Genomic DNA, 24,526 nt, shown 5'->3' on the forward strand with positions numbered 1-24,526 from the left:
TATTACGGTAATCAAATCACGGGACGACTCCCAGGTCCGCCAGAGCTTTCTTCACCTCGTCTCCCGTGTGACAGCTATCACTTCCAACATAACCGCACATCATGGCTGGCCGCAAGACATTGTTGGCTCCTATTCACTTCATTTTCAGTCTCCTGCAGAAACGCAGCACTGTTTCAGTCTGGCTCTATGAGCAGCTCGCTTTCCGGATAGAGGGGAAGATCCGCGTATGTGTTTCTTTACGGCAAATCCGTTTTGGTTGTCATCTGAGCTAACCTGTACTAGGGATTTGATGAATTCATGAACCTGGTCATCGATGATGCTGTCGAAGTACGTCTGGCAACTAAGACAGAGGAAGAGAAGCGCAGGCCGCTCGGTACGAATGAAATTGAAATGCAAGACAGACACATGAGAAACACAGCTAACTAATACGCAACAGGCCAGATTCTCCTCAAGGGAGACAATGTCTCTCTGATCCAGGCTGTTTGAATTTTCGCTGTTCCTTTTCTGTTTCGATTTGCGCTACACCCTGCGATCCAAGAATTGACCATCACCAACCACGATCGCGTCTACCAACCAGTCGTGCGCCACCACAGGAATATCCTCGGCGAGCAACTGATCTTGGAGAGAAAGGGCAACTACCATGGAGTTCAGTCGGGGGATAAACGGATTGTTTCTGGGACTACTTACCGAGGAATGGCATTTTGCGGGTCGATGTTGAGTATCGCGTTAAAAAATGATCATAATACCCTTTGCCATGACCAAGTCGTCGGAACCCACGGTCGAAGGCCATGCCCGGCATGACAATAAGATCCAACCCCTGTGTCAATCCATTCGATCGACCTTCGATTTGTGTAGATAGGAGTGATGGGATTCCCCATTTGTCCAGCTGTAATGACTCGAACTCGGACATGGATCCGAGCACGAACATGTCCATAATGGATGTTTTGTCCTGGGTGTGAATATACGGGACGTAGACATTCTTCCCACGCTGTAGAGCATCCTTTACGATTCCAGTTGTTGAAAGTTCCCCACTTGGCATAGACAGGTATACGGCGATACTTTTGGCGTTTTGGTACTCGGGCAGTGACAAGAACTTGGTTGTTGCCGCGCTGGCTGGGATAGGTTAGTTATAGAAAACCCAGCGACCATCATTCGATCTGACATTGTTGACTTATTGAGGTTGCTGACAGACTCTGCAGAGTAGAGCGCATCCTCTTCCGAAGGTCACGCTTTGCAGCCTGAAACGCCATTCTGCTATGATAGTTGTAGATGTAAATAATACAAGGTTAGAGTCATCCGCGGGGAAGTAGGTTAACTTACTGTTCCAAAATACAAACCGGAAAAAAATAGGACGGGGCAAAAAGGTGAAATCCTGCCCGGGGTCGCCGGTATTTTTCAATGTATTGGGATAATTTCCCCTATCGGAGTTTGATTTTCATTTTTGTATGTTGTATATTTATCAAGAATACATATGTAGTCGGCGGTTTGTAATGTGGATGTTCTAAAAGCCTGTCACGAATACCGTCGTGATGAGATGAGCTGTACACAGTTTGTCGCCTCTTATCACCTGTTTCCCCCATACAAACGAGTATCCTCACATCGCAAGATAGCATTGCAATTCAGACTACTTCCGAAGTTCCGGCACATGTTCGTTCACCCTCTTCGAACCTATGTACGAACCGCAGAATCTAGCAATTATCTTCTTTCCATTTCCTATATTACAAAAAGGTTATTAGAGGTTAGTAAAGTAAACATATAAGGGACGAAAGAAATATATAAATGTGGCTTCATTTCCATATATTGTCTGAAAGAGGGGGACATCACTTCGGCGGCCATCGAGCTTGCAAGATAAGTGAGACCTTGCCCTTGATGTTGCTGTTGCTGTAACGTAGGCTAAAACCGGTGGTTCTGAGGCAGCCTATACCAAATCTGAGATCCCGGGTGAGGCAACACTCATGTCTATACCACCCCCCTGATGCAGCGTCTAGATGTTTGTTCGGTTTTCCCAGGGTTTGGAGGACGGCGAGACTATACGGCTGTCGGACTGTGGAACTGCTGGTGTGGATATAGAGGGAAGGTGTGAAGACCCCAGTTATGCAGGGTCTTAGATAGATTGATTAGAGTGACAACATTGAAGGTATACTAGACCCTTTCCCAATCAGGCTTAGTAGCTGTTACCCAATTAGGCATAGTAGCATCTCGATGTGATAATTGTCGATGGTGATTGAGAGAGGAAAGGCGGCCGGGAGAGATTTGCCGCGCAGAATAGGACCGCTTTATCATACCGCTTTTATTCAGGGGGGGGATAGTCTTACCACCCCACTTTAATTCATCTTAGCTAGGAAATCAAGCACCTTACCTTTTTCATCTCTTCCCATCAAAAAGATAGTATTTTCCATCGAATTTTATCTGATTCGAGGGAATTGCATCGCAGTCGAGACATCCCCGGTCTGGAGGATACACCAGTAGAAGTCTGTTGGGAGGAGAGAGACCTGCAGGGTGCGGGTCAGACTCCGGTCTGACAGTGATTCTCACCTTTCTGTATCACCTTTTTATCACAGACAGACAACTCATCCCCATCCTATTTCAAGTCTCACCAGGATGGCTTCACATCCAAGTACAGCATACCAAGCAGTACCACCAGCTGTAAACCTTCAAGAGTTTGCTGCGGACCTGTCTGCGTCCGTAAACAAAGCCATCACTCAAAAGGGGTACACTAACGTGTTTGTTCTGGCCTTTCATTGGGAGAATGACACTATGGGGGTGGCAGGGCTTGAGGCCGAGTTGCTCAATTTGTTTAGGCACACATACCTATTTCAAGTTGAGAACTACGTTATACCACTCGTAGGCTCGCAGCTTGAGTTGGTGATGCATCTCGGGAAGTGGTTCAAAAAGTATCAAGGGGAAGACATATTGAGGATCATCGTGTACTCAGGACATGCTAGTGATGCTGGGACAGGCGCCTATCACTGGGAGTTGTTGTGAGTCTTCAAGCCACCCTCTGAAAAACACATGCTAACCAACCCGTCCTAGTGGTCAAGTGAACAACCAAGGGCAACGCCAAGGGCCGTCATTAAACTGGTGGGCAGTTAGAGATTGTCTTAGAGGCTTCGATGGGGATACTTGTTTTATCTTCGACTGTTGCTCCGCTGGCTCCTTGGCCTTAGATGACGATAGTGGTGATGAGCTAATCTCCGCCTCCGGCTGGGAAGCAACCGCTGCCGCTAACCTCCCTTCATCCTTCACGCAGGCTCTAATTGATACCTTACGCAACCTCAACGGAGCCCCAGCGACCCTGGCCCAAATATACGCCACCATTTTTCGTCTAGCGCACAATAACCAAGTAGGGGCTTGTCCCGTCCATATCCCACATCGTAGTAAGCCCAGTATCACCATCGCACGTCTTGGCAACCAGAGAGTACTTGGTAGTACGAGGAAACGCCCAGAAGCAGTGATGATGATAAGGGCCAGAATCTGTGCAGATATGCCACATGATCCTACTGCGTGGAAGGCGTGGCTATCCCAGAACATCCCGCCCGATGTTGTCGAAGCCGGGGTGACCGTTGAGGCGGTGGCCAGGGGATCATGTATTCTGATCCTCAATGTGCCTGTTGAAGTCTGGACGATGCTCCCTCGCGATGACCGTACCTACACCTTTATCGCACACGTGAGCTCTGGGCTTATGCCAATCTCTCCGCAATCTTTCCCATCCCCGGTCTCTTTTCCATTCCCTGTCCGACCCGCGCTCCCCCTGCTCGCGAGAATAGTCCACCACGCTCGCCGCATCGTCAACAGTGGCCCAGAGAAAAAAGGATCTGAGGGCGGAGTGGCGAATATCAATTTCTCTTACTGCGAACATTTGAAGGCAATGCAACTAGTACTACGTGTATTCAAACTGAACTCCAAGCCTTCTGACTTGCTCCGAGTTCTACTAGTATAGTTGTATGTAGGTTAAGCGAGGTCATATAACACTCTGTCTATATACCCCTCTAAGGGATCCGATAGATCTACTTCGGGTCCTACGACTATTTTCAGGAGAGTAAGAAGTTAGTTTGAATACACGCAGTACTAGTTACATTTCCTTCGCAGTAGTATTATATAACTATTGTATGAGAATCCTTCCAAGGTTATCACTCTGGTCAATCTCTCTAAGACACTAGTTACATAGTGGGGTCTTCACATAGTTAATGTGAGATATTAATCAAGTTCAGTTATTGAAGAAGTCAAGTTCTAGAGACTAGGAAACCTAGCAATGATCAAGATATTAAAATGTAATAGCCTGGGTATGTGACCGCTGATAAAAATGCCCCCAAAAGTAAACAATCTCTCTCTCTCTCTCTCACACACACACTCTCTCTCTCTCTCTCTCTTCCCCCGAGCAACCGCCACAATGTCATCTAGACTTACAAGATCACGCAAAGAGAAGGGTGAGAGGAAAAGAGAGGAAGCTGAAGCTGAAGCTGTAAGTCGAGATCTCATACATCTCCACCTGATCTGTCCCATGGTATATCCAATGATAACATGGACCATCCATGCACTTCGCGATGAGCTTCATGTCGTCCTATCACGTCTCATATACTCTGATTAATTTCCATCAACTCCCATCGATTCCCATCACATCCAATCGATTCCCATTATGTCTATTCGATTCCCATCATGACTGGTCGGTTAAACTTACCATCGTGTCTGATTCCATGTCTGATCGATACCATGTCTGTTCGCCTCTTGTCGATTCCCATCTTATAGCTTCGTATCAATTTTTTCGGCCGCCTAGATCGATAAGTTCTCGCTTATTATATTATGAGCACGCTAACCGAATGAACAGTATCACAGAGAAGAAGTCCGCCATGACGACTATATGGATTTCGTGACGAGGGGCCTAAGAAAGGCTTTCGACTTAGATCGCCGTCGGTCCGCATCTCCGGGGGAACGTCAAGCTTCCTCCCGCGAGAGATCGGATTTTATTGCGGAGGGGCTGAAGAAGGCTTTCGATTTAGATCGCCGTCGGTCCGCGTCCCCGCAAGCTTCCCCCCGCGAGAGGCCACACCACCACCGCCAAGAAGAGTTCCGGCGCGCTCCCAGCCCTCACCCCGGTCGACAACAGTCCCGGGTTTCCCACTCCGACTCCCGCTCATACCAACAGGCTCCCGGTCAAGGTACCTCCCGGGTTTCTGCCTTCCACGAGCCCCGTGGACAATCTTCCCGGGCCCCCGGCCGATATGATTCCCGCGCGGCCGAGTTGACTCAACGGGGCCTGCCCGTCGACACCCCCTCAGGCCCCTCAGGCCCCTCCCGCCGTGAACGCGATGCGTGACGGTGGAAACTTCAAAACCTCAAGCCCCTCCACACGGCTCTCTCCGGCAATGGCAGCGCTCGTAAGGGCCCACCTATATTGTACTAGTAACATCAACCCCAAACAACTCCGCCCACTCCGCTGCATCGTTGTCTCCCGACAACAATATCGAATGACACCTCCCCCCCTTCCCTCTCCAACATACTCCAGATGCTGCTGCCGGCTTCGTCGTCACTAATAGCGCCTCGGCATATGTAATAACAAGAGTAGCAATGGAGCATTCTAGACCTAAAGCAGATATTTCCATGTATAAACAGAGTTAAACATCCTCCTAATTTTCCAATACGCAACTCAACCACATCCATCTACCACCCATCTTTCCTATGACAGGAAGGTGGCTGCCTCTCGTGCCACCGCTTTGCGTACTCCCATCCCCTCCTCCTGCCACCACCGGGCTCCCGGTCGAGAAGACTCCTGGGCTGCCGCCTTCCACCAGCTCTGAAAGGCTGGACTGTCAGAACTCGGGATCAGAATTGATTTGCAAATCCAACCTCCTCCCCTCCCCTCGCCCTTCTCTGTAGTGATCCTCTCTGGTGACGACCCTCATTCAAACGAACACAACGACTCCAAACCCAGAGTTAGTGGGGTGGTTAATGATCAAAGTAAAATATTGAGATTAAATTAGAATGTTGTGTTTTGGATGTTGCAGACTGGGGAACAAAAAAAGAAATGAAAGGTCCTGCCCGGATTCGAACCGGGGTTACTGGTATTTTTCAAATCATTTTAATTCAAAAACCAGTATGATAACCAACTACATTACAAGACCTGTAATTTAAGAGAGGAAGTTTTGAAAGAATTTTAACATCCATTTCTATTATTTTTAATCTTCTCATGAGAAACATCAACGGTGTTTGGCTATAGTGAGATCCCCTATAAAATAAAAGTTGTAGGTAGTTTAGGGTTTATGGGAGATTAAGATAATACAATGTACATTTGAAGTTCTTATTAGTTAGTTGGTTGCTCCTAATATCCCCATCAACCCTTCCCATTCCAGGGCCTTGCTGAACTATGTTGTTGATCCCCCTCCCAATAAAGGGCGTCCTTCAAATACTCCCTTTCTGTCAGTTTTTCCCTTTGTCAACCAAGATGTTTTTGATTTGGAGTCTGTTAATCACAGCCGGTTTGGCGAATGATTTGGTTGGAACATGGACCACCAAATCTCGTGATGTTCTTACTGGTCCAGTATGTGGAACTACTGTATGTAGTATACAAATGGCGAGACTAACACGCATAGGGATTCTACGATCCGCTCAACGACAAGCTACTTGAGCCGAATCTAACAGGAATTTCATACTCGTTTGATGATGATGGGAATTATGAGTCGGCATACTATCGCGCAATCTCAAATCGTCAGTACTCATGGAATATATAGATCCTGACGTTGTATTAATATTGAACAGCGGCCGACCCATCATGCCCGGGAGGGATCTTGCAATGGCAACATGGGGCTTATACTGTGTTCGGCAATGGAACACTGATGTTGACGCCAATTGCCGTTGATGGTCGTCAGCTACTGTCCGAGCCCTGCGGGAAGGAGTTAGGCCACTACACACGATTTAATACCACCGAGGAGTTCAAGGTATTGATGCCTCTCTCTCTCCCTCTCTTTTTCTCTCCGCCGGCCAATACTGACAGCACACAGGAATTCTCCGTGTATATCGACAAGTTCAATCGTATTAAACGCCTCGATTTGACTAGGGTTGATGGCTCACTTCTCCATCCCATGTTCCTCGCCTACCAGCCACCAAAGATGCTCCCTACCACGACATTGAACCCCACGCCAACAGGACATAAGGAAAAGCGAGAACTATCGTCAAAGTCAGGATTGCAGCTGATCGCTAGAGAACAGCTGATCGACCCAGACCGATGGTGGTGGTTAGGTGTGCTGATGACATCTCTTGGAGGAGTAGCTTTCTTCTGCTCATGAACCTTTCGGGCTGGCGTTGAATAGGAGCTGGGATCGTTCTTTCTGTGAATTATAAATGAGATTTGTATGCCCTTGACTGAGGCTATTGTGACACTATTATACAATCTGGTAAAATGTAAGCTCAAGAGAGCGCGTTCTTCACCTCGGTAGCAACTTCTTTCCGGTCCACTGGCTTGCCGTCTAGAGGGCCTCCCGCAGCAAAGAGAGCCTTCAGAACAGTTCCTTGGTTGGGCTTCATATTGTCATTGATCATGACAGCGATCTGATTGATGACAACTTCCTTGATCTCGGCGATGGGGAGTGTCTTGACCTGACCAGCATATTCCTCCAATACCACAACCTGTGCATCCTCTTTCTCCTTCAGATCTGGACGCTCAGCGACATCGAACTCCTTTGCCGCATCTTTGGAGGCATTCAGGCGTTTGCGAATAAGCGACAAGAGCTGAATGTCTGTCTGAATCGGCGAGGCGGTTTTGGCGGCGTTGTTGGTCTCGGAGATCAAAGCACGAAGTACATTAAGTCTGATAATAAGCTTGCTGAGCCACCAAAACATGAGGGGAACGGATTTCTACCTTGTGGTATCCTTGGCTCTCATGGCAGTTTTCAGATCAGTCCGCAAAGTAGCCATCAAGGGTGGCAGGACCGGACCGGTGGAATTCCACCGTACCAGACGAGCTGGTAGGCGTGCAGACAAACGGATGGATTGAAACATTTTAATTGACAGTTTAGACAATAAGAAATAAGCTCAATTGAGGGATCAATGGGAATGAATGGGGGGGGACAATCAACAATCAATAGCATGAAGGCGGAAGATCCCAATTGGTCTGTGCGCTCCCAGGTGTTGACTCTCTCTTTTCGCAAAGACCTTGAATAATCCAATCTCCTCCCAAGACCTTCTCTCATCGTCATTCCCCCACATATTTTTTACTTTCTTTTTGTCGTCCGACCTACACTGCAGCTTCTTTGTGATTTCTAGCGGGGGATCATCCCTTTCTCCCTCATTAAAACCGCCGCCATGTCGTATCCAACTCTTCCAACAAATCTCCCTCCGGTGACGCCGCAGAAACCCCTTCCTGGAGCTTACTTTCAGACCCCGGCGCCAGCTACAGCACGGCCTCTCCCCAACAAGTCGCCATTGCAAGCGGAACCCCAGACCCCCATGCCAAAGCTCCCTCCAGCGGCCTCGAAGACCAAAAATCAAACAGTGAGCACCGAGGAACGCGGGGCGCGAACGATCAATAGCAGCTTGCAAAGCGAATCGCGTTATCCAGACCTTGACACCTATTTATCTCGTAAGGGTTCCCTAACTAAGTCTGTCTGTCCGAAGCAACACTGACCAAAAAAAAAACAAGAGGGCTCCTCGTCTGAGTACAACATCCCCGTATCTCAATCATGGGCACCATTTCAAAAAGTCAAAATGTACGATATTCCCGACCAGATCTTTGATCAATACAACCGCGCACAAGTATCGACCAGCATGGGTCTGTTTGCCGAGTTAAACCATGCCTGGGTCGCAATTGACAATGCATTGTACATTTGGGATTTCACACACCCCAACCCGCAATTGGTGGGATTCGAGGAACAGCCTAACAGCATCAATGCTGTCAAGCTGACGAAACCGCGCCCGGGAGTTTTCTTGCCTGCGATCACTCATTTGCTGGTCATTGCGACGACTGCGGACATCATTCTGCTGGGGATGGGCTATGAGAACACGCCCAGCGGGGGTCGACAGGTTTCTCTGTATCACACGGGGATGTCGGTAGCAGTCCGTGGCTTGGATATAAATGTTTTCGCAGCATCGGCATCCACTGGACGCATTTTCTTTGGAGGATCATCTGACACCGATGTGCACGAGGTCACTTACCAACAGGAGGAAAGGTGGTTCCAGGGCCGCTGTGGCAGGGTCAACCATACCAGCTCGCGTCTATCGGCTTTCAGGCCCTCGATGAGCCTGACTAACCTTGCACAGAGTGCTGCTGAGCATGTAGTGCAGATGGCACTTGACGACAGCCGAAACTTGCTCTACACACTCTCCTCCGCGTCTACAATCCGCGTATTCCACATGGGACCTGAGGGCACCTTGACACTTGCAATCACCAAACGCGCTCTGGACATCTACTCTAACATTGGGCACATCATCACCTCAAACGAAACCCTCAACCCCAGAATCAAGATTGTGTCGATCAGTCCAGTGCCAGCTACAGAAGCGTCGCGGTATCATTTAGTTGCAACGACGGTGACAGGCTATCGGATTTATCTCAGCGCCACTGGTTCCAACAGCTGGGCGCCTGCGTCGACCTACACCAGCCCTCCCACAAGCATGCAGGCACTGCATGTCAAGACACCGCCCGTCGATATCTCCCCCGGCGTGAGCGGGGTGGCATCTTCCATCTCACCTCTTGGTGCGGTTTCCCCTTCTGCTGGTCAGATTAACACACTTTCACCCACTCGTCTTGCGGAGCGATATTCCCCGGGCTATTTCTTCTGTTTTACTACCAAGGATGCACAGCAAAAGATTGATACCCTTTTCATCTCAACCCCTGACTCTGGTCGGGTCGCTCAGTACCAGGAAAGTTCGGCCAGTGGCAAAGCCGCCGAGTCGGCGATCATTCTGGACCTGGGAGGCAAGGCTGAAGATATTGGTCTGGTTTCAGCACCTTCACCAGTGACCAACGAGCTGACCGTTCAATTCGACCACCCGGCTGCTGAGATCGCGATCTTGACTAATGGTGGAGTTCATATCATTCGTCGACGTCGTCTCGTGGATATCTTTGCGGCTTTGCTCCGCAGCAGCGGCAATCCCCATGAGGGATTGAGCGGGGAGATCCAAAATTTCCTTAGAACATATGGACGGAGCGAGATGCTGGCGACTGCTCTGGCGGTAGCTTGTGGCCAGGGTATGGAGATTTCCCCTGATCAAAGACTAACCCGAATCACCGATCCGGACATTCTGGCAGCAGCACGCCAGGCCTTCATCACTCAAGGTGGTCGGGCCCATCTGAATGAAAATGCCATTGCAGATGGCTCAACATCTGTCCTTGACGCAGTGCAGCCCTCTCCCCGACACACGGGTATTGCACTATACATTGCCCGTCTGTTGCGATCTATCTGGAAAGAAAAGATTGCCAAGGTGGGCGATGGACCTAATGGCGCACAATCTGTCTCCGCGTCCGTGAGTTCCAGTAAACTGCAGACTGTCCAGCATGATCTCTCCTCACTGGCAGAGTTCTTCAAGGTGAACAGGACCTTTATCGATGGGCTCAACGGTCCCGATGCTCTTGCCCGGGTAAACAGCAAACAGGAAGAAGTGGCGTTGCAAGCCGAGCACCGCGCATTACACTCACTCGTTCAGTTGGTGTCACACACGATCGAAGGTATCTCATTTATACTTGTTCTATTTGATGAGCGGGTCGATGAGATTGTGGCGACTTTGCCAGCTGAATCGAAGGCAAAATTCCTCAGCCTCACCTTTGAGGAGCTCTTTAGCTCCAGAAAGGGACATGACATTGCCAAGGAGCTTGTGAAGGGCATTGTTAACCGCAACATCGCCAAGGGCTCCAACGTCGAGACCGTGGCGGATGCACTTCGACGAAGATGTGGCAGTTTCTGCAGTACAGAGGATGTGGTGATTTTCAAGGCACAAGAGATGCTGAAGCGTGCGACTGAGGCCGGTGCCAATACGGAACTGGGCCGCAACTTGCTCAACGAGAGTCTGCATCTCTTCCAGCAGGTGGCCGAATACTTACCAATGGATTATCTTGTTTCGGCTGTGGATAATTTCATTGTCAACCAGTTCTTTGCAGGTATGTTTGTGTGATCCTGGTCTTTGCTATCTCACACTAATTGGGTTTTTTCTTCTTTTTTCTTCCAGGTGCCATTCAGCTTGCCCTCAACGTTGCTGCCCGGTCCGACAAGTCCAACCTTGCCTATTCCTGGATCATGGATCAGCGTCCCGAACAGGTGCTTATCCCCCTTATTCCCTCTGGATCCCAGCGCCAGCTCACGCTCACAACTCTCCAGGACCCCCGCAAGGAATACTTCTATTTCCGCAAGCAGTGCTACGATCTCATCTTCAAAGTCGTGCTTGCGGTTGACAAGTTGGCTGCATCTGATCCCGGTCTGATTGATGGCCAGCTGACCACTATTGCCAAACGCCAGAACGAGGCCTATGGCGTGATCTCCGATTCTACCGATGAGGTGTTCCTGACGAGTTTGTACGACTGGTACCTTGAGCAGGGCTGGAACGACCGGTTGCTGCAGACTCAGTCCCCATTCGTGGTCACCTACCTCCAGCGCAAGTCAAATGATGATCTAGGCCATGCTGATCTACTCTGGCGCTTCTATGCCCAGTCTCAACGATTCTTTGAGACTGCCCAGGTTCAATTCCATCTGGCCAATAGTGCTTTCGTGTTGCCCCTGAGCCGTCGTATTGAGTACCTTGGTCAAGCCCGTGCCAATGCTTCGATTTTCACACCGGACGTCGGGCGTCAGTCAAGGCAGCGACTGCTGCAGGAGATTTCGAACCTTATCGACGTGGCCAATATTCAGGATGACCTACTTCAAAGACTCCAGGATGACGAGCGGATTCTTGCCGAGCGGAAACCGGAGATCCTGCGTGAGGTCGATGGACCAGTGATGGATATTAGTACAGTAAGTGCTAGGTTCCCCCGTCCCCTCCCCTGGGAATCAGATTCAAAATCATGATACTAACATTATTCTAAGTTATTCAATAAATACGCCGACTCCGCCAGTTACCATGACATCTGTCTCCAAATCTTCTACCAAGCCGATCATCGCAATGCGGCCGACGTCAAGTCAACTTGGCAACACCTGATCCAGGGGATCCATGACGCCACCGTTCAACGCGGCTCACCGCAACCTTACGAAGCGGTGATCGACAAGGTCCGCAGTCTCGGAAATCGTCTGCGGATGTCCGAGACCATTTTCCCCATTCGTGAGCTTGTTCCCATGCTGGAGCGGTATGCATTGGAGTTCCAACGCAACGTCGGACCGGCAACCTGGGTGGTGGATCTGTTCATAGATCTTGGTGTGGCGCACGAATCCTTGTACGCTGTGCTGGAGACGATGTATTACACCGATGAGGCGCCCTTCCACGGGTCAAACCGGCGGTTTATCGCACACGACCTGCTGTACCTGCTGAATGGATGGTTCCATGAGACCGTGCGCTTGGGTGGCATTGTATTCGGCTCGGATATTGTTGCCGAGCGTGTTTCTGAGATGCTGCTGATCCTGCAACAGAGCGGTGTCATTAGTGGGGAGCAGTTGGAGATTGCTCATGACTTGCGGTCACGGATCGATGACATTCTTAGGTAATGTGGCGTTTCCTTGAGGCGATGTGGAGGAACTTGACCATGTAGCGTTGCAGATCGTGGCGGTGACTCTTGAGATTTACTTGACATATGGTCTTTTTTTTTAAAGGCATCGGGTGCTTTTTTTTTTCTGGGATTCTTTGTAACTCTAGGCGTGGGTGGTGGTAATGAAAACGAATTCACAGTCAAATGGGGTTTGGATCTAAGATACAGGGAGTATCACCCTGATTTTCACATAGCAAATGAACTATTCAATGTTTCAATCTTCCAAAATTAAAAGCAGGTTAAATTAAGCAAGATAAAAATAAAAATCTATAATCAAAACCGAAAAACACCGACATGATCCCCATCTATCACATTACGCAGTCTATTCGAATTCCTCCTCATCTTCATCCTCATCCTCCTCATACACCGGAATGGGCTTCTCACCCAGAGCAATCAAGCGGAAGATATGACGAGCCTTAGCACCGTAATCATCATCCAAGTAATCCACAATGGCAGAGTCTAAGAATTCATTAGTAAAAGGATCTTCCATTTCCAAATCCGAAAAGAGAGAAAACTCACGAATAGTCGACCGATTATCAAACATCACAATAGTCCTCGGTTGCCAGCGCACACGGACCTGGAAATCATGACCGGTAACGAGATGATTCATGAGGAAATCCAACACCCACTTGGTCTCGGAATCCTTCAGACCATCAATCCTCGTAATAAACTCCCCATTCAAAAACATACACTTCTCCCCGGTAACGGGGTGCACCCGGATAAGCGGATGAACCGTATCAACGGGATCCTTCCTAACCAAGCCACCGGTCATACGAGCATGAGCAATCATCTTGGCAGAAGAATGGGTCACCTTCAAACCATCCAGGAAAGCCGTGACAGCAGGGGAGAGCCGCTTATAGGCGAGATCGGTAGCGGCGAAGACGGTATCACCGCCGACTTCGGGGCCCTGCAGGAGCCCGAGCATGACATAGCCGGGAGGCTGAATTTCATAGCTGACATCCTGATGCCAGAGAGTGGTTGTAGTGCGCTGCTGCAAGAAACGGGTGATTTCATCTCTATTTCCATCACGATGAATGATATGGAAAGCGGGATGATCGGTCATTGAACCGGAGACGGGCTGGTAATTTGGTTTACCGAAATGACGCATGAAGGATTCCTGGGCGTCTGGGCCTGCATCGATGAGATCCTGGTCTGGGAAAGCGACGACCTTGCGCTCTGCGATGAGGAGGGCGAGTTCATCTCTTCCTGCGGCGGATAGATCTGCGAGTTGGACGTTCTCGACGATTGTTCCTAGGCTTGGCTGGATGTGGGAGACTTTTGCGGATGGGGGTAGAAGGTTTGGTTTTGATTTGTTGCGGACGCGCAAGGCTGGGTCTTCATATTCGAAGGGTTGGAGTGGATCGAACCAGATTGGGTCCCAGGAAGGGAGGTATTGGGGGTATTTTGTTGATATTTTGGATTGTTTGTCTACATCGACATAGGGGATGTTGATGTCGTAACTGATGGGATCTTGCTTTTTGGGCTGTTTGGGGCGACGGGGGGCTGAAGAGGGCATTGTATATGGAGATATATTAATATAATATATCTATAAGGTGGAGTAGAGTATAGATGGATAAGATGGATAAGGAGAAAAGGAGAAGTGGGATTGAGGTTTCTTTATATAGTTTGGTTACTATATACTTCCTGTTATATATATGTCTAAAACACTAGTTCTTCCCTTCATCTCCGAGTGGAAAGATGTGAACAGCGGTCAGAGATAATAATCAAATAATAATCAAATAAAAATAAAAATAAAATAAGAAAAGAAAAGAACAGAACTATCAACCCCATGTCAAATCCACTATCCAATGTTAATCCACTGCAAATCCCCGTTCCACTACCGTTCGCCCACTTTCCCCCTTTTCTAAAGCTTCCATAATGACCTTACACCGCTACGGTATAAATATGGGAATACTTCGAAAGATAAGGCATAATGCAGGCCAAATGGCAATTGCATTATCTGCCGTGATCTATGCATACGGAGATTATGATTCGGTCATTTTATATGTCCCTTGGCATAAGTAGAACTATTTAGGAAGCTCTATGGAGAAACGGGATATCGAGTGCGAAAACCAATTCCCAAAAAGGAAGTAAAAAGAAGAGAAGGAAGAAAAGGAAAGGAAGAACACCCTGTCCTGAGCTAATTAGGGCATCCCGATGTTGCGGTCTACCATGTTGTATGCCGAGTTCTTGACCTATCAACGACTATCTAGGAAGTTCCCTGTACGGTCCATGCATGACTCTTGACATCCAAGGTCCTTTGTTTACTTCCTACTTACTACAATGTACTCCATATGTGGATATTGGGTATTCAATCTCTCTCGGATTCATCTTCTCCCCGAGATAGACCAGTCAGGCCACCTTAAAATTGAGAAGCGGTGAGATGGAAGATCAAGGGGAAGAGGAAGAGTATAGTTATTGTATAGTGATTGTATATATTTAGTTTACCTCGGTAAAATAGTCTAAATATTAAGATGACACTAAATATCAGAAAAAAAAAAGCAATTATCCAAACTATGAAGACTGATTTACTTGATATTCTCTTCGATATATTCCAGATTATTCCTTAGGTCACCTGATATTCTCCCCTAAACCTCTCCATCCACACACGTCAACACATCAACACATCAACACCTTGTTGTACACTTACAACAACACACACCCCTTATCCCTTGACTTCACATTGCATATGACCCAGCACATCTTAACATGTCCATCTGCACCCGTAAACGGGATTTGGCCTATCTCCTATTTTTCGTCACCCATGTCCCGATCATTCTCCGTATGACTCTCTATCTATATCTTCATACCTTGATAATAGCCTCACATATATGCATGCACACACTAACACCCAAACATAGTAATCGACACCGTCCCCCTCCTACCAACCATACTCCAAACAAACCTCTCCCATAACCTACGCGCCTTCTACATAACAACCTACCACGACAAATTCTTCGAAGATCCCCCAACATGGTTCACCGTCTTCATCTGGATGGAGCTGCTGTACCACCTCCCACTCTCCATATGGGCTACTCGGGGTTTGCTTAAAGGTATTTTTAAACTCCCTTTCTTTTCCTTTTTCCAAGCTCGTGCTCGTATACTCCGTACATCGTACATGTTACTATGTATATCCTTGTATCCTGGTCTATCCAGTCCAATCCATCCCCCCGACATATCTATATCAAATGCAATATCTGCAAATCTGACTACATACCTACCTACATACATACATACATACATACCTTCTTCACCCCGAATAGGAAATCACATCACATCACATCACCAAAAACCAAAAACCAAAAACCAAAAAAAAAAAAAACCCCCAATAAGCTCCCAACTAACACATTTCCAATCCATCTAGACCATCCCCTCGTCCCCGTACACCTCCTCGTCTTCGGTATCCAGGCCTTTATCACCACTCTGACATCTCTGGTGGTTGTGTGGAGTTGGACTGACCGCTCGATCGCCGAGAAGCAACAGCTTACCATGCTGTATGCTCCCTATCTAGCGTTAGGTATGTACAGTGCAAAAAGACAATCTGATAGAATGTCGCAATTGGTTTACTAACCACATTGAAAAATTATAGGCGGGTTCATGGCTCTAGACATGGTCTTCCGTCTACGCGACAAACTAATGCCGAAAAGCAAGCGGGAATAAAACCAGCATACCTACAACATACCTAGACACTTTCAGTACAGGTGGAAAATAAAAACAAAACAATCTATTATAATGCAGCCAGCGTTGTAATCGTACACATCATTACGTGCGTTGATCAAATCTCGCTAATACAAGTTCCCATCCCGACCAAAACGCCTTTGAATGTAAATGCAGAAAGCGGAAAGCCATATACTATATCAAATCAAAAACCCGATCGCCCCTTCCAAGTCTCCATGTGCCATATCCAGAGCCCGGACGGCTTCATCGCGCGAGAATCCCAACTCTGTGATTCTGGCAATGGAGTCTTGCGACCACCGCGAAGTGGGCGTGGGCCGGATATTGATTCTTGGCTGTGACCCGGACGCGGAGGCGGAGGCGTTATTGGGAGTGGGAGTGGGAGTGGCATTGGAATTAGGATTGTTCTCCGCTTTATGCGTGACCGCGCCGGTGCGGGCACCCACCTCGGCACCATCGGCGCCTTTAACCGTAGGTTCGGCCTCGAACTCTTCGGTCAAGTGCTTGGGGATATCGCCCTCACCGAGGAAGGGAACGGCCTGGTCCTGAATGACGAGGGCGCCGCGCTGGAGATCGATGCAGGCTTGGTGGCGGCGGAGCATGTCCAAACCGAGGAGCAGATCGATCTGCTTGCCTTCCATGACGGTGAAGGAGCAGGGCAAGAACATCTCGCCGATCTTGATTTGGGCAGAGTGAACCCGGCCTAGGATTGGGGCGGTCCCGACACCCTTGGCGATACCGCCGTAGCGACGGTCTACCAGGCGCATTATGTTACACGATGTTGCACACTGGGGCGACATGATGGTCACCTGAGCGCCGGAGTCGACGAAGGCGTTTAGACGGTGGCCGTTTACTTCGACGGGGATGTAGAGCATTGTCACGCGACCGAAGGCTGGAGAAAGATATTTGGGTTAGCTTTTGGTTCATTCTCAATTCAGCAGCCTAGCGGGCAGGTTCAAAGACGTAAAGCATACACTCAGGATGATGCTCCATGGCATTGTGTAGATTTTCCGTAACGGCATTCTGGCGAATAATCTCCTCAATTTCCTTTTGGTTGTCGTGGTTGAAAGGGTCGGCATTGAGCATGGCAATGCGAGCTTCCTTTTCCGCCTCCCGGTGCGCCTCACCCTGCTGCTGCCTAAGCAGGACCTCACGGAAGCGCTGAGCATTATCCGCGGCTTCAGATAGCTCTGGATTCTGCCTGCGCACGGCCTCACGTACGCGGGGATCCCCCAGAATATGTAAACGAATAGTTTCAGGATCCGGCATGCCGGGGCGGGGTTGAGTGTTTTGTCTGGGCGCGACGGAGCTGGAAGCGGCGGGGCGAGTGGCTTGAGGTTGGGGAGCTCGGAGGGTGACGTGCACACCGAGCATGTCGCCCTCAGTGATGCCGGCTTGGTCTAAGGTTTGGGTAGGGTTCTGGAGGAGCTGGTTGTTGTACACGAGCTGTTGGGCTTCGGGTGGAATGGTAGTATCGCTTTCAATAATGTCTTTGAGGAGCGAGATTGACATATCGCCGCCTACTTCTAGGTTGATGATGTCCGAATCCGCCTGCTCGGGGCGGATGACGTTGACGGTGATACGCATGGTATCGGGTAGCAGGGATGTCTGCTAAGGAGGGGATAGAGAGCAGATTTAAAATTATAGAAGAGGAAAATGAGTAAAAAGAAAAGATGAGAGAATCCGAGCGAAGTCGAAAGAGACCGGGAGAGGAAAGATTAATAAAGCGGGAAGGGGGACACCTGACTCTTTAAGGCTGGTCTGTCTCTCTCTCTCTCTCTCTCTCTCTCTCTCTCTCTTCTCCAAGGTTCTCCCTTACATCCACTCTATTTCCTACACTTTCTGTCAAATCACAAATGTGATAGCCTTTTTATTCCGACTCTAGTGCTGCAGCTAATATGGTCTCGTACATCCATGATCTTCTCCCACCTATTGCATATGCGCCATGAGCCCCGCGCTGAGCCGTTTAGCTCATCCACTAACTGCCCCATGGCCCCCCATCCAAACAGGCTAACGGCTGACGGGTCCTTATCCGCGTCATCAGGGGAGGGGCAGAGGGTGCCTTGGAAAGTCGTTGGATATAGAAATTACGCCTTGAATTTGCCTTGTTTATTTGACTCTATGGTCATTGTCCAATATCTCAAAATCCCCTAGAGATTGGTTTCCAACACCAATGACTCAATCTACTACGGAATACAGCGGGGCTACCTAGTCCACAAGACTGTCCGAGAGCGCCGAGGCTGGACCGGTTACTCCAAAAGTACATTGGTTCGTGTCCGTTGTCCCACCAGACCAGCCTCGAACTAGACCCCAAGCTATTGGAAGATGTCGCAGATGTCGCAGTTCTTGCGATAAATCGGCTCACTCCCCCCCCGCACTAGTCGCCACATGCAGGGGACTTTAGCTATGCTTTGAGGCTGTCAAATGCAGCTCAGTTGAGCATGGATTTATCCCCCGATATACAACATAAACGTTGCCACAGATGTAAACACGTATAACGATGAGGTGTCAGTCAGGCGTTCAAATGGTTTGAGGACAACCAACCAGTTCAAGAAGTTCCCCGATTATTACGTAGGTAACCGTTTTTGAGATCGCCGTTTCTAGAGCCGTGCATTAGTGCTAATGTTTCAGATTGGGCTCCATTCACCCCAAAGTCCGTGGATCAGGCATGGTGCCGGTTCGGGATTTCTTAGGGATTTCTTAGGGCGGTTTCTGAAAAACTATTATAGGTAGACTTTTTCGTCCCCCATCTGCATTTTGAATTTCATATCTCTAGCTAACCGCGCCAAGCAGGAATATAAGAATCATAAGAATGAAGAGACACGGCTCGACTTCATGAGGCCATCCTTCGTGATCCTGTATCTTCCATATGATACAGTTCTAACTGGACGTTGTAGCGACGATGTGCAGATTTCGCCCCCAGTAATGCTAGTAATGCTAGTAATGCTGACATCCCGAATGCACCGGTGAACAGCCGTTGTCTGTTTGAATCCGTACCCAAACATGCAGAACAGATCCTGCAGGATTTCTACGGGTCTACCTAGATTTTCTTGGATTGATGGGAAACATTCGTCGACTTGCTTTATCCTTTCAATACCCAGGTGCAATTTGACTTATATCAAGCTGCAAGCTATCCATGTGCATAGCCGAGGGAAGACCGGGGGAAACCCGACCCCACTAACCACCTTGGCGTCGATCAATTCGTCGAGAGGAATCTAGCCCGGTCGAGAGAGACGACAATTCAACACTCACTGAGCCACTTGCCATGCCACATAACTGAAATCAACAGTGGGTTACAGCTGTGGTTATTGGAGAGATACATATGCAGGCACCGAGATTGGAAATAGGGAGTATCGAGGATTGTGACGGGTCTATACAATATTCAGAAGAGCATCCAGCGCATTGTAGGTAAACATTCCAATAATTAGGGCTATGCTTGCATCTCCCATATGCCCCCCCGCATTCCGAAGTACGTGAAATATCCACACGTAATTACCATTTTTCTACTTTAACTTATTCTTAATCGAAAGCTGAAGCAACCAGTATAGAATATCCCGAGTTCAGAATGTGCCTAAAAAGGCTATGAGACGTCTAATCTCATATACTCCCTCGGATGGTCTATATTGTTTGCATGACAGAACAGGGAGTAAACCATAAAGTTGTATCATAATCATTCATAACGTCGTCTTACTATAGTGGTTTGTAGTAAGGAATTCTAAGCCGAGAGACTATAGACTAAAGAAAAAGAAAGATTCTATCCCTGTGAACCAAAACGAAAAACATACACGAAGACTCCTTATTTCCACCGCTAGCGCTAGCGAGCAGTGATACTTGGGAAGAACCGCGGACCTGCATACCCATGGGCGATGATGCTTTCGATATCAATATTCCCGTGGGCTCGTGGGCTCCACAGCTTAATGAGAATGAATCGACCGGATCTGGAGACGTCAGTATTCAATTATGCACATCCAATACTGATCATACATACGGAGGCGGATCAAATTTTATGGTAACCATGCTCTTCTCTCGCTCGATAAAGAAACGCGCATGTGGCTTCAAAACTTCGGCAGTTGGGTGAGCAGACTCGGTCAGGGGATTTGGATGCACGAGACTTGGGGTATGGCGCGGTCTCTGTTCGCTGACACGGTTGAGAGCACTCGGCCGTTCGGATTCAACTTGTCGGCGACGCTGATTTCTGCTTGGAGGGTCCTCCTCATCGCTTGGACTCTCGTCAGTATCCGATAAAGGATCTTCCATCTGGTCGGTCTGGGTTCTCTCGAGCAATGCAGAGCGCCAGTCTTCATCATCTCCAGAATCCTCGTTATTCTCGTCGTACTCGGTGGTGATACGGAACTGCGCTTGCGGGTCTTCTGCGGTATGCGGGACCGCAGCTGAATGTGGGCTCATGAGGACTGTGCGTTCGAGATTTTGGAGTGGCGGTCGGAACCCAGTGAGGTATTCCTGGGATGGTTGCATGCCGCTGCGGCGGCCACTGCGGCGGTCGCTGCGGCGGTATCGGCCGCTGGAGTATTGAATTTCGTATTGGGCGGTGCGGGCAAGCAGTTCGTCCGAGGTCATGGCAACGAAGACCATGCCTTCCTGTATTCTGATGTTCGATTAGCCATAATTAGCCATCAGTCCCAACGCACAGACACGCCTGGTGGACATACGGAGCATCGAACCCGCATTGAGGGGCTCTGATAACGATCTTCTTCAAACAGAACGGGGCCTCCCCCGATGACAGAGGACCAAGTTGCACCGGGCCTCTTTGGTAGAGTAGACACTTGTATTGTTTTCCAAAACGTTCTCCGGACGCGAATACCCGCTATCCGGGTCGTAGCTTCCGCCGTCGCAGCTAGCGATTTCCATTTGCAGCATTCCCGGCACCACTTGTCCATATTGACCGTAATTGAAACCCCGAAATTCCTCGCGGTTATCGTCGGTATCCAGCTTCCGACGCTTCATCCGTCCTTGGCCATCACGGCCCGACTGGCCAGATGGTGGCATGAGGGGCGGTGACCTGGATAAAGATCCGTCCGGGCTCGATGGGCTGAGTGTTTGCCAGGGCAAACGATGGCGAAGGGAATTTGTCTCCGGTGAGAGTGAAGATCGAGCCCGTTCTGAACGAAACTGGTCACGCCAAATGCTCCGAATTCGCTCCGCGGTGCCAGCTGTCTCAGAGTGTAGTTGTTGGATCCGGCGATCGACGTCGGCCCGGACTTGCTCAGAGTTGGTACGACCACGAGATCGGTCCAGAGAATGCTCAGCGACTTCTCGGTTTAATGTTTCCAAGGCAAGGGTGGTGTTGTAGGTGTTGTGGGCACCGGAGCGATTTCGTTCCGATACGAAATTGCGGAGATGCTGGAGACGGAGGATCTCTGGGCGTTCGTCAGGCCTAGTAGTACGGGATGTGCGGCGGGATGAAGAGGAAGAAGCACGAGGGTAATCGTAATTCCCTGACTAAAGGGAGGCGTAAGACATCAAGTCAGACGCATAGGATCCATGAGAGACATACCATCATTCAGGCTTGTTGGTACCGGAGAGGTGGGGAATTAAGCCTATGTCGGGTCAGGGGTCAGTCAGGAGAGTAAGGGATACCATCAAGGTATCAATCAACCTGAAAAAAAATAAAGAATCCAAAGAGATTTAAAGGAGAAGTAAAAAGAAAAAGCCTTACAGAGAGTTGCCAATCTTGTGAGTTGCCCAAGGTTGATAACACGTGATGGCCGATTAGATCATCGATAGTGGAGTGAAGGTTGGAAGGTTGGGAGTTGCAACTTCATTGATTCCACAAATTTCATTGATCTCCTTGTTTTCATTCTGTACCTCGTTTCTAATGTAAACTCCTTCATTGTACATGGGCTGATAGTTAGCTAAATGGTGTCACCCTAGCCCACTCTTTGACCCTATTCTTTCCCACAATAAAGGACCAGAGCCACAAAAGAGTGGCCTCTGGAAGGTCTATCTATATCCTTTTTGGGTGCAACAAACAATGTCCAATCTCATCTGACAGAGATGAGGGCATCTTTACTAATTAGGTCATGTTAGGAATCTCTACATGTTGACTTGATCTAGTTATAGTTAACTAGCTTCTTCTAACTATACTAGTGATCTATGAAATCTTGAAATAACATACACTCAAACCACTTATTTGGTTCATTTTTATACTGAGAATTTTCTGCTAGTTTATTCAAATCTCCCATCCAACTAACATATCCTAGATTCAATGAATATAAATGAATATATTGTAAATCAATGAGATTGTCAACATCCAGTTTGTATACTTCTTTTTGTCCCCACGGCCCCACATAGTAGCTCCCGGGTCACCTGACATTTAAACCTACTGCTTGACCTTCTGGAACCTCTGGAACTTCTAAACCTCCATTCACCACTCGCAACTTCTAACTTCATTGCACATCTACCTGGATTTACCAATTCGATCCTTTTACCTCGACATCAAATCCTCTGACACACAACTGCGGGGCTTCAAATCGCCAACCTTGCACCTGGTACTTTTATCTTAGCCACTCGATCGACCCGTGGACACTATGGCGGAGCAACAAGATAATGCACAGTCAATCAGCGCTGGTATGGCCAATCACTAGAATCCGACCCAATTCCTACTAACTTTGCTAGATGAAATCGCGCTGTACGACCGACAAATCCGCCTGTGGGGAGTGCACGCGCAAGAAAAGTGAGCAACCCAGCTTCCGAAACACCCACATATTCTAACAACAGCCAGGATCCGATCGGCGAACATCCTCCTCATCACCGTGAAAGCTCTGGCGAACGAAGTGGCCAAAAACCTCGTCCTAGCGGGCATCGGCTCACTCACCATAATCGACCACCAGGACGTCACGGAAGAAGACCTAAGCGCGCAGTTCTTCGTCGCTGAAGCACAAAGTGAGCAGGATGTGATCGGAAAGAACGTGAGCTACAACCAGAGCAGAATAACCACCGCCATCTACTAACAACCCACTCCAGCGTGCGCAAGTCGCAGGACCGCAAATCCAGAAAATGAACCCTCGAGTCAAGCTCAACATCGACACTTCCGATGTCAAAGCCAAACAACCCGACTTCTTCGCACAATTCGACATCACAATCGCCACAGAGCTCGACTTCCTAACTAACACCACCGTGAACGCCGCCTGCCGACTAGCCAACAGACCCTTCTACGCCGCTGGCCTACATGGCTTCTACGGCTACGTTTTCGCCGACCTGATCAGCCATGACTTCGTGATTGAGCGCAGCAAATCCAACATCGCCCCTGCAACCCAAGAGACACCCACCCGCAGCATTATCAACATAACCACCAAGACAGAAGAAAGCAATGCCAACAAGAAAGAACCAAACAAGATCATCGAGCTGGTCACCAAGCGCGAAGTGTACACACCACTGATTCTGGCAAACACCTCCCCACTGCCGGAAGAATACACACGACTCGCACGGCGTCGCAAGCAAGTCACCCCACTGCTCAGCTGCTTGCGCGCACTGTGGGAATTCGAAAAAATACGCGGCCACCGCCCGACCTTCACCCATGAAGACCTGGAATTTTTCACAAAGCTATCACGCGACCGACACCAGGAATTAAAGCTAGAGCCACTCACATTGGACTCTGTGTTCCTGCGGACGTTCCTGCAGAACCTGGGCAGCGAGCTGAGTCCCATTGCGGCGTTTTTGGGTGGTTCGCTGGCGCAGGATGTTATCAATGTTCTTTCAGCGAGAGAGCAGCCACTGCAGAATATGTTGCTGTTTGACGGCGAGAAGAGCGTTGGCCCGATATATTCGCTTCATCCTTTCTTCCCTGATGCTGGTGTGGAGATGGCTGCTGTGCCGCCGGTCAGGAACCCGGTTACGGTTCCTGTTGCTGTAGATTTGTGAGGGAAATTTAATCTAAAAGAAAATGAAGGGGCGACGGGCGGTAAGGGATTGAATTGGGATACGCTGTTTTGGCATCATAACGAATCTCCTTGCCAATAACCCCAGACTTGGATCTGGGTCTCATTATGTACGATAGAACACGAGCAACCATTGACACTTGATAATTGCATGAAATTGGGAATTATGTACAATTTTGTGCAAATATAATTATTAGCTATTCGAACTTTAAGGCAATTTAGAGCCTGCAATGCTTGCAATGCTATCCAAACCGAATCCCAACCCAACCAAGACGCCGTCTTAACACAATGGTACAAA

At 48.8% G+C, this 24,526-nt stretch overlaps 11 protein-coding genes across 11 annotated transcripts; 6 read left to right on the forward strand and 5 right to left on the reverse strand.

Annotated features, from left to right (window-relative positions):
- Positions 1–101: 101 nt before the first annotated feature.
- N7516_005689 (small nuclear ribonucleoprotein E) lies at positions 102–486 on the forward strand (the record flags this gene model as incomplete). Its single annotated transcript, XM_057218409.1, has 3 exons — positions 102–224; positions 283–373; positions 437–486. The coding sequence occupies 3 exons, from the start codon at positions 102–104 to the stop codon at positions 484–486; spliced, it is 264 nt and encodes an 87-aa protein (XP_057072500.1).
- Positions 487–519: 33 nt separating this feature from the next.
- Positions 520–1,250, reverse strand: N7516_005690 (5-formyltetrahydrofolate cyclo-ligase; the record flags this gene model as incomplete). The annotated part of the gene is made up of 3 exons (XM_057218410.1): positions 520–635; positions 688–1,113; positions 1,163–1,250. The coding sequence occupies 3 exons, from the start codon at positions 1,248–1,250 to the stop codon at positions 520–522; spliced, it is 630 nt and encodes a 209-aa protein (XP_057072501.1).
- Positions 1,251–2,601: 1,351 nt separating this feature from the next.
- On the forward strand, positions 2,602–5,314 carry N7516_005691 (uncharacterized protein; the record flags this gene model as incomplete). The annotated part of the gene is made up of 3 exons (XM_057218411.1): positions 2,602–2,981; positions 3,034–3,667; positions 4,826–5,314. The coding sequence occupies 3 exons, from the start codon at positions 2,602–2,604 to the stop codon at positions 5,312–5,314; spliced, it is 1,503 nt and encodes a 500-aa protein (XP_057072502.1).
- A 1,125-nt stretch (positions 5,315–6,439) lies between these two features.
- On the forward strand, positions 6,440–7,280 carry N7516_005692 (uncharacterized protein; the record flags this gene model as incomplete). Its single annotated transcript, XM_057218412.1, has 4 exons — positions 6,440–6,535; positions 6,588–6,702; positions 6,754–6,932; positions 6,996–7,280. The coding sequence occupies 4 exons, from the start codon at positions 6,440–6,442 to the stop codon at positions 7,278–7,280; spliced, it is 675 nt and encodes a 224-aa protein (XP_057072503.1).
- Positions 7,281–7,401: 121 nt separating this feature from the next.
- Positions 7,402–7,992, reverse strand: N7516_005693 (uncharacterized protein; the record flags this gene model as incomplete). The annotated part of the gene is made up of 2 exons (XM_057218413.1): positions 7,402–7,801; positions 7,853–7,992. The coding sequence occupies 2 exons, from the start codon at positions 7,990–7,992 to the stop codon at positions 7,402–7,404; spliced, it is 540 nt and encodes a 179-aa protein (XP_057072504.1).
- Positions 7,993–8,295: 303 nt separating this feature from the next.
- Positions 8,296–12,614, forward strand: N7516_005694 (putative non-repetitive nucleoporin; the record flags this gene model as incomplete). The annotated part of the gene is made up of 4 exons (XM_057218414.1): positions 8,296–8,572; positions 8,633–11,083; positions 11,152–11,930; positions 12,003–12,614. 4 exons carry the CDS (start codon positions 8,296–8,298, stop codon positions 12,612–12,614), a joined length of 4,119 nt encoding a protein of 1,372 aa, XP_057072505.1.
- A 363-nt stretch (positions 12,615–12,977) lies between these two features.
- N7516_005695 (TauD/TfdA dioxygenase family protein) lies at positions 12,978–14,171 on the reverse strand (the record flags this gene model as incomplete). The annotated part of the gene is made up of 2 exons (XM_057218415.1): positions 12,978–13,114; positions 13,175–14,171. 2 exons carry the CDS (start codon positions 14,169–14,171, stop codon positions 12,978–12,980), a joined length of 1,134 nt encoding a protein of 377 aa, XP_057072506.1.
- A 1,193-nt stretch (positions 14,172–15,364) lies between these two features.
- On the forward strand, positions 15,365–16,315 carry N7516_005696 (EXPERA domain-containing protein; the record flags this gene model as incomplete). The annotated part of the gene is made up of 4 exons (XM_057218416.1): positions 15,365–15,437; positions 15,517–15,708; positions 16,020–16,172; positions 16,245–16,315. 4 exons carry the CDS (start codon positions 15,365–15,367, stop codon positions 16,313–16,315), a joined length of 489 nt encoding a protein of 162 aa, XP_057072507.1.
- Positions 16,316–16,512: 197 nt separating this feature from the next.
- ddiA (putative DNA damage-inducible v-SNARE binding protein Ddi1) lies at positions 16,513–17,917 on the reverse strand (the record flags this gene model as incomplete). The annotated part of the gene is made up of 2 exons (XM_057218417.1): positions 16,513–17,222; positions 17,305–17,917. 2 exons carry the CDS (start codon positions 17,915–17,917, stop codon positions 16,513–16,515), a joined length of 1,323 nt encoding a protein of 440 aa, XP_057072508.1.
- Positions 17,918–20,125: 2,208 nt separating this feature from the next.
- N7516_005698 (uncharacterized protein) lies at positions 20,126–21,898 on the reverse strand. The gene is made up of 5 exons (XM_057218418.1): positions 21,846–21,898; positions 21,153–21,790; positions 21,001–21,096; positions 20,319–20,936; positions 20,126–20,268 (listed from the first exon to the last, which is right to left on the reverse strand). The coding sequence occupies exons 1-5, from the start codon at positions 21,849–21,851 to the stop codon at positions 20,145–20,147; spliced, it is 1,482 nt and encodes a 493-aa protein (XP_057072509.1). The 5' UTR covers positions 21,852–21,898; the 3' UTR covers positions 20,126–20,144.
- Positions 21,899–22,878: 980 nt separating this feature from the next.
- On the forward strand, positions 22,879–24,211 carry N7516_005699 (E1 ubiquitin-activating protein AOS1; the record flags this gene model as incomplete). Its single annotated transcript, XM_057218419.1, has 4 exons — positions 22,879–22,918; positions 22,967–23,024; positions 23,073–23,259; positions 23,315–24,211. The coding sequence occupies 4 exons, from the start codon at positions 22,879–22,881 to the stop codon at positions 24,209–24,211; spliced, it is 1,182 nt and encodes a 393-aa protein (XP_057072510.1).
- Between the last annotated feature and the right edge of the window lie 315 nt (positions 24,212–24,526).

This window comes from Penicillium verrucosum (assembly GCF_028828655.1).
Source record: "Penicillium verrucosum strain IBT 35672 chromosome Unknown utg000002l_segment0_segment0, whole genome shotgun sequence".
NCBI classification, from domain to species: domain Eukaryota; kingdom Fungi; phylum Ascomycota; class Eurotiomycetes; order Eurotiales; family Aspergillaceae; genus Penicillium; species Penicillium verrucosum.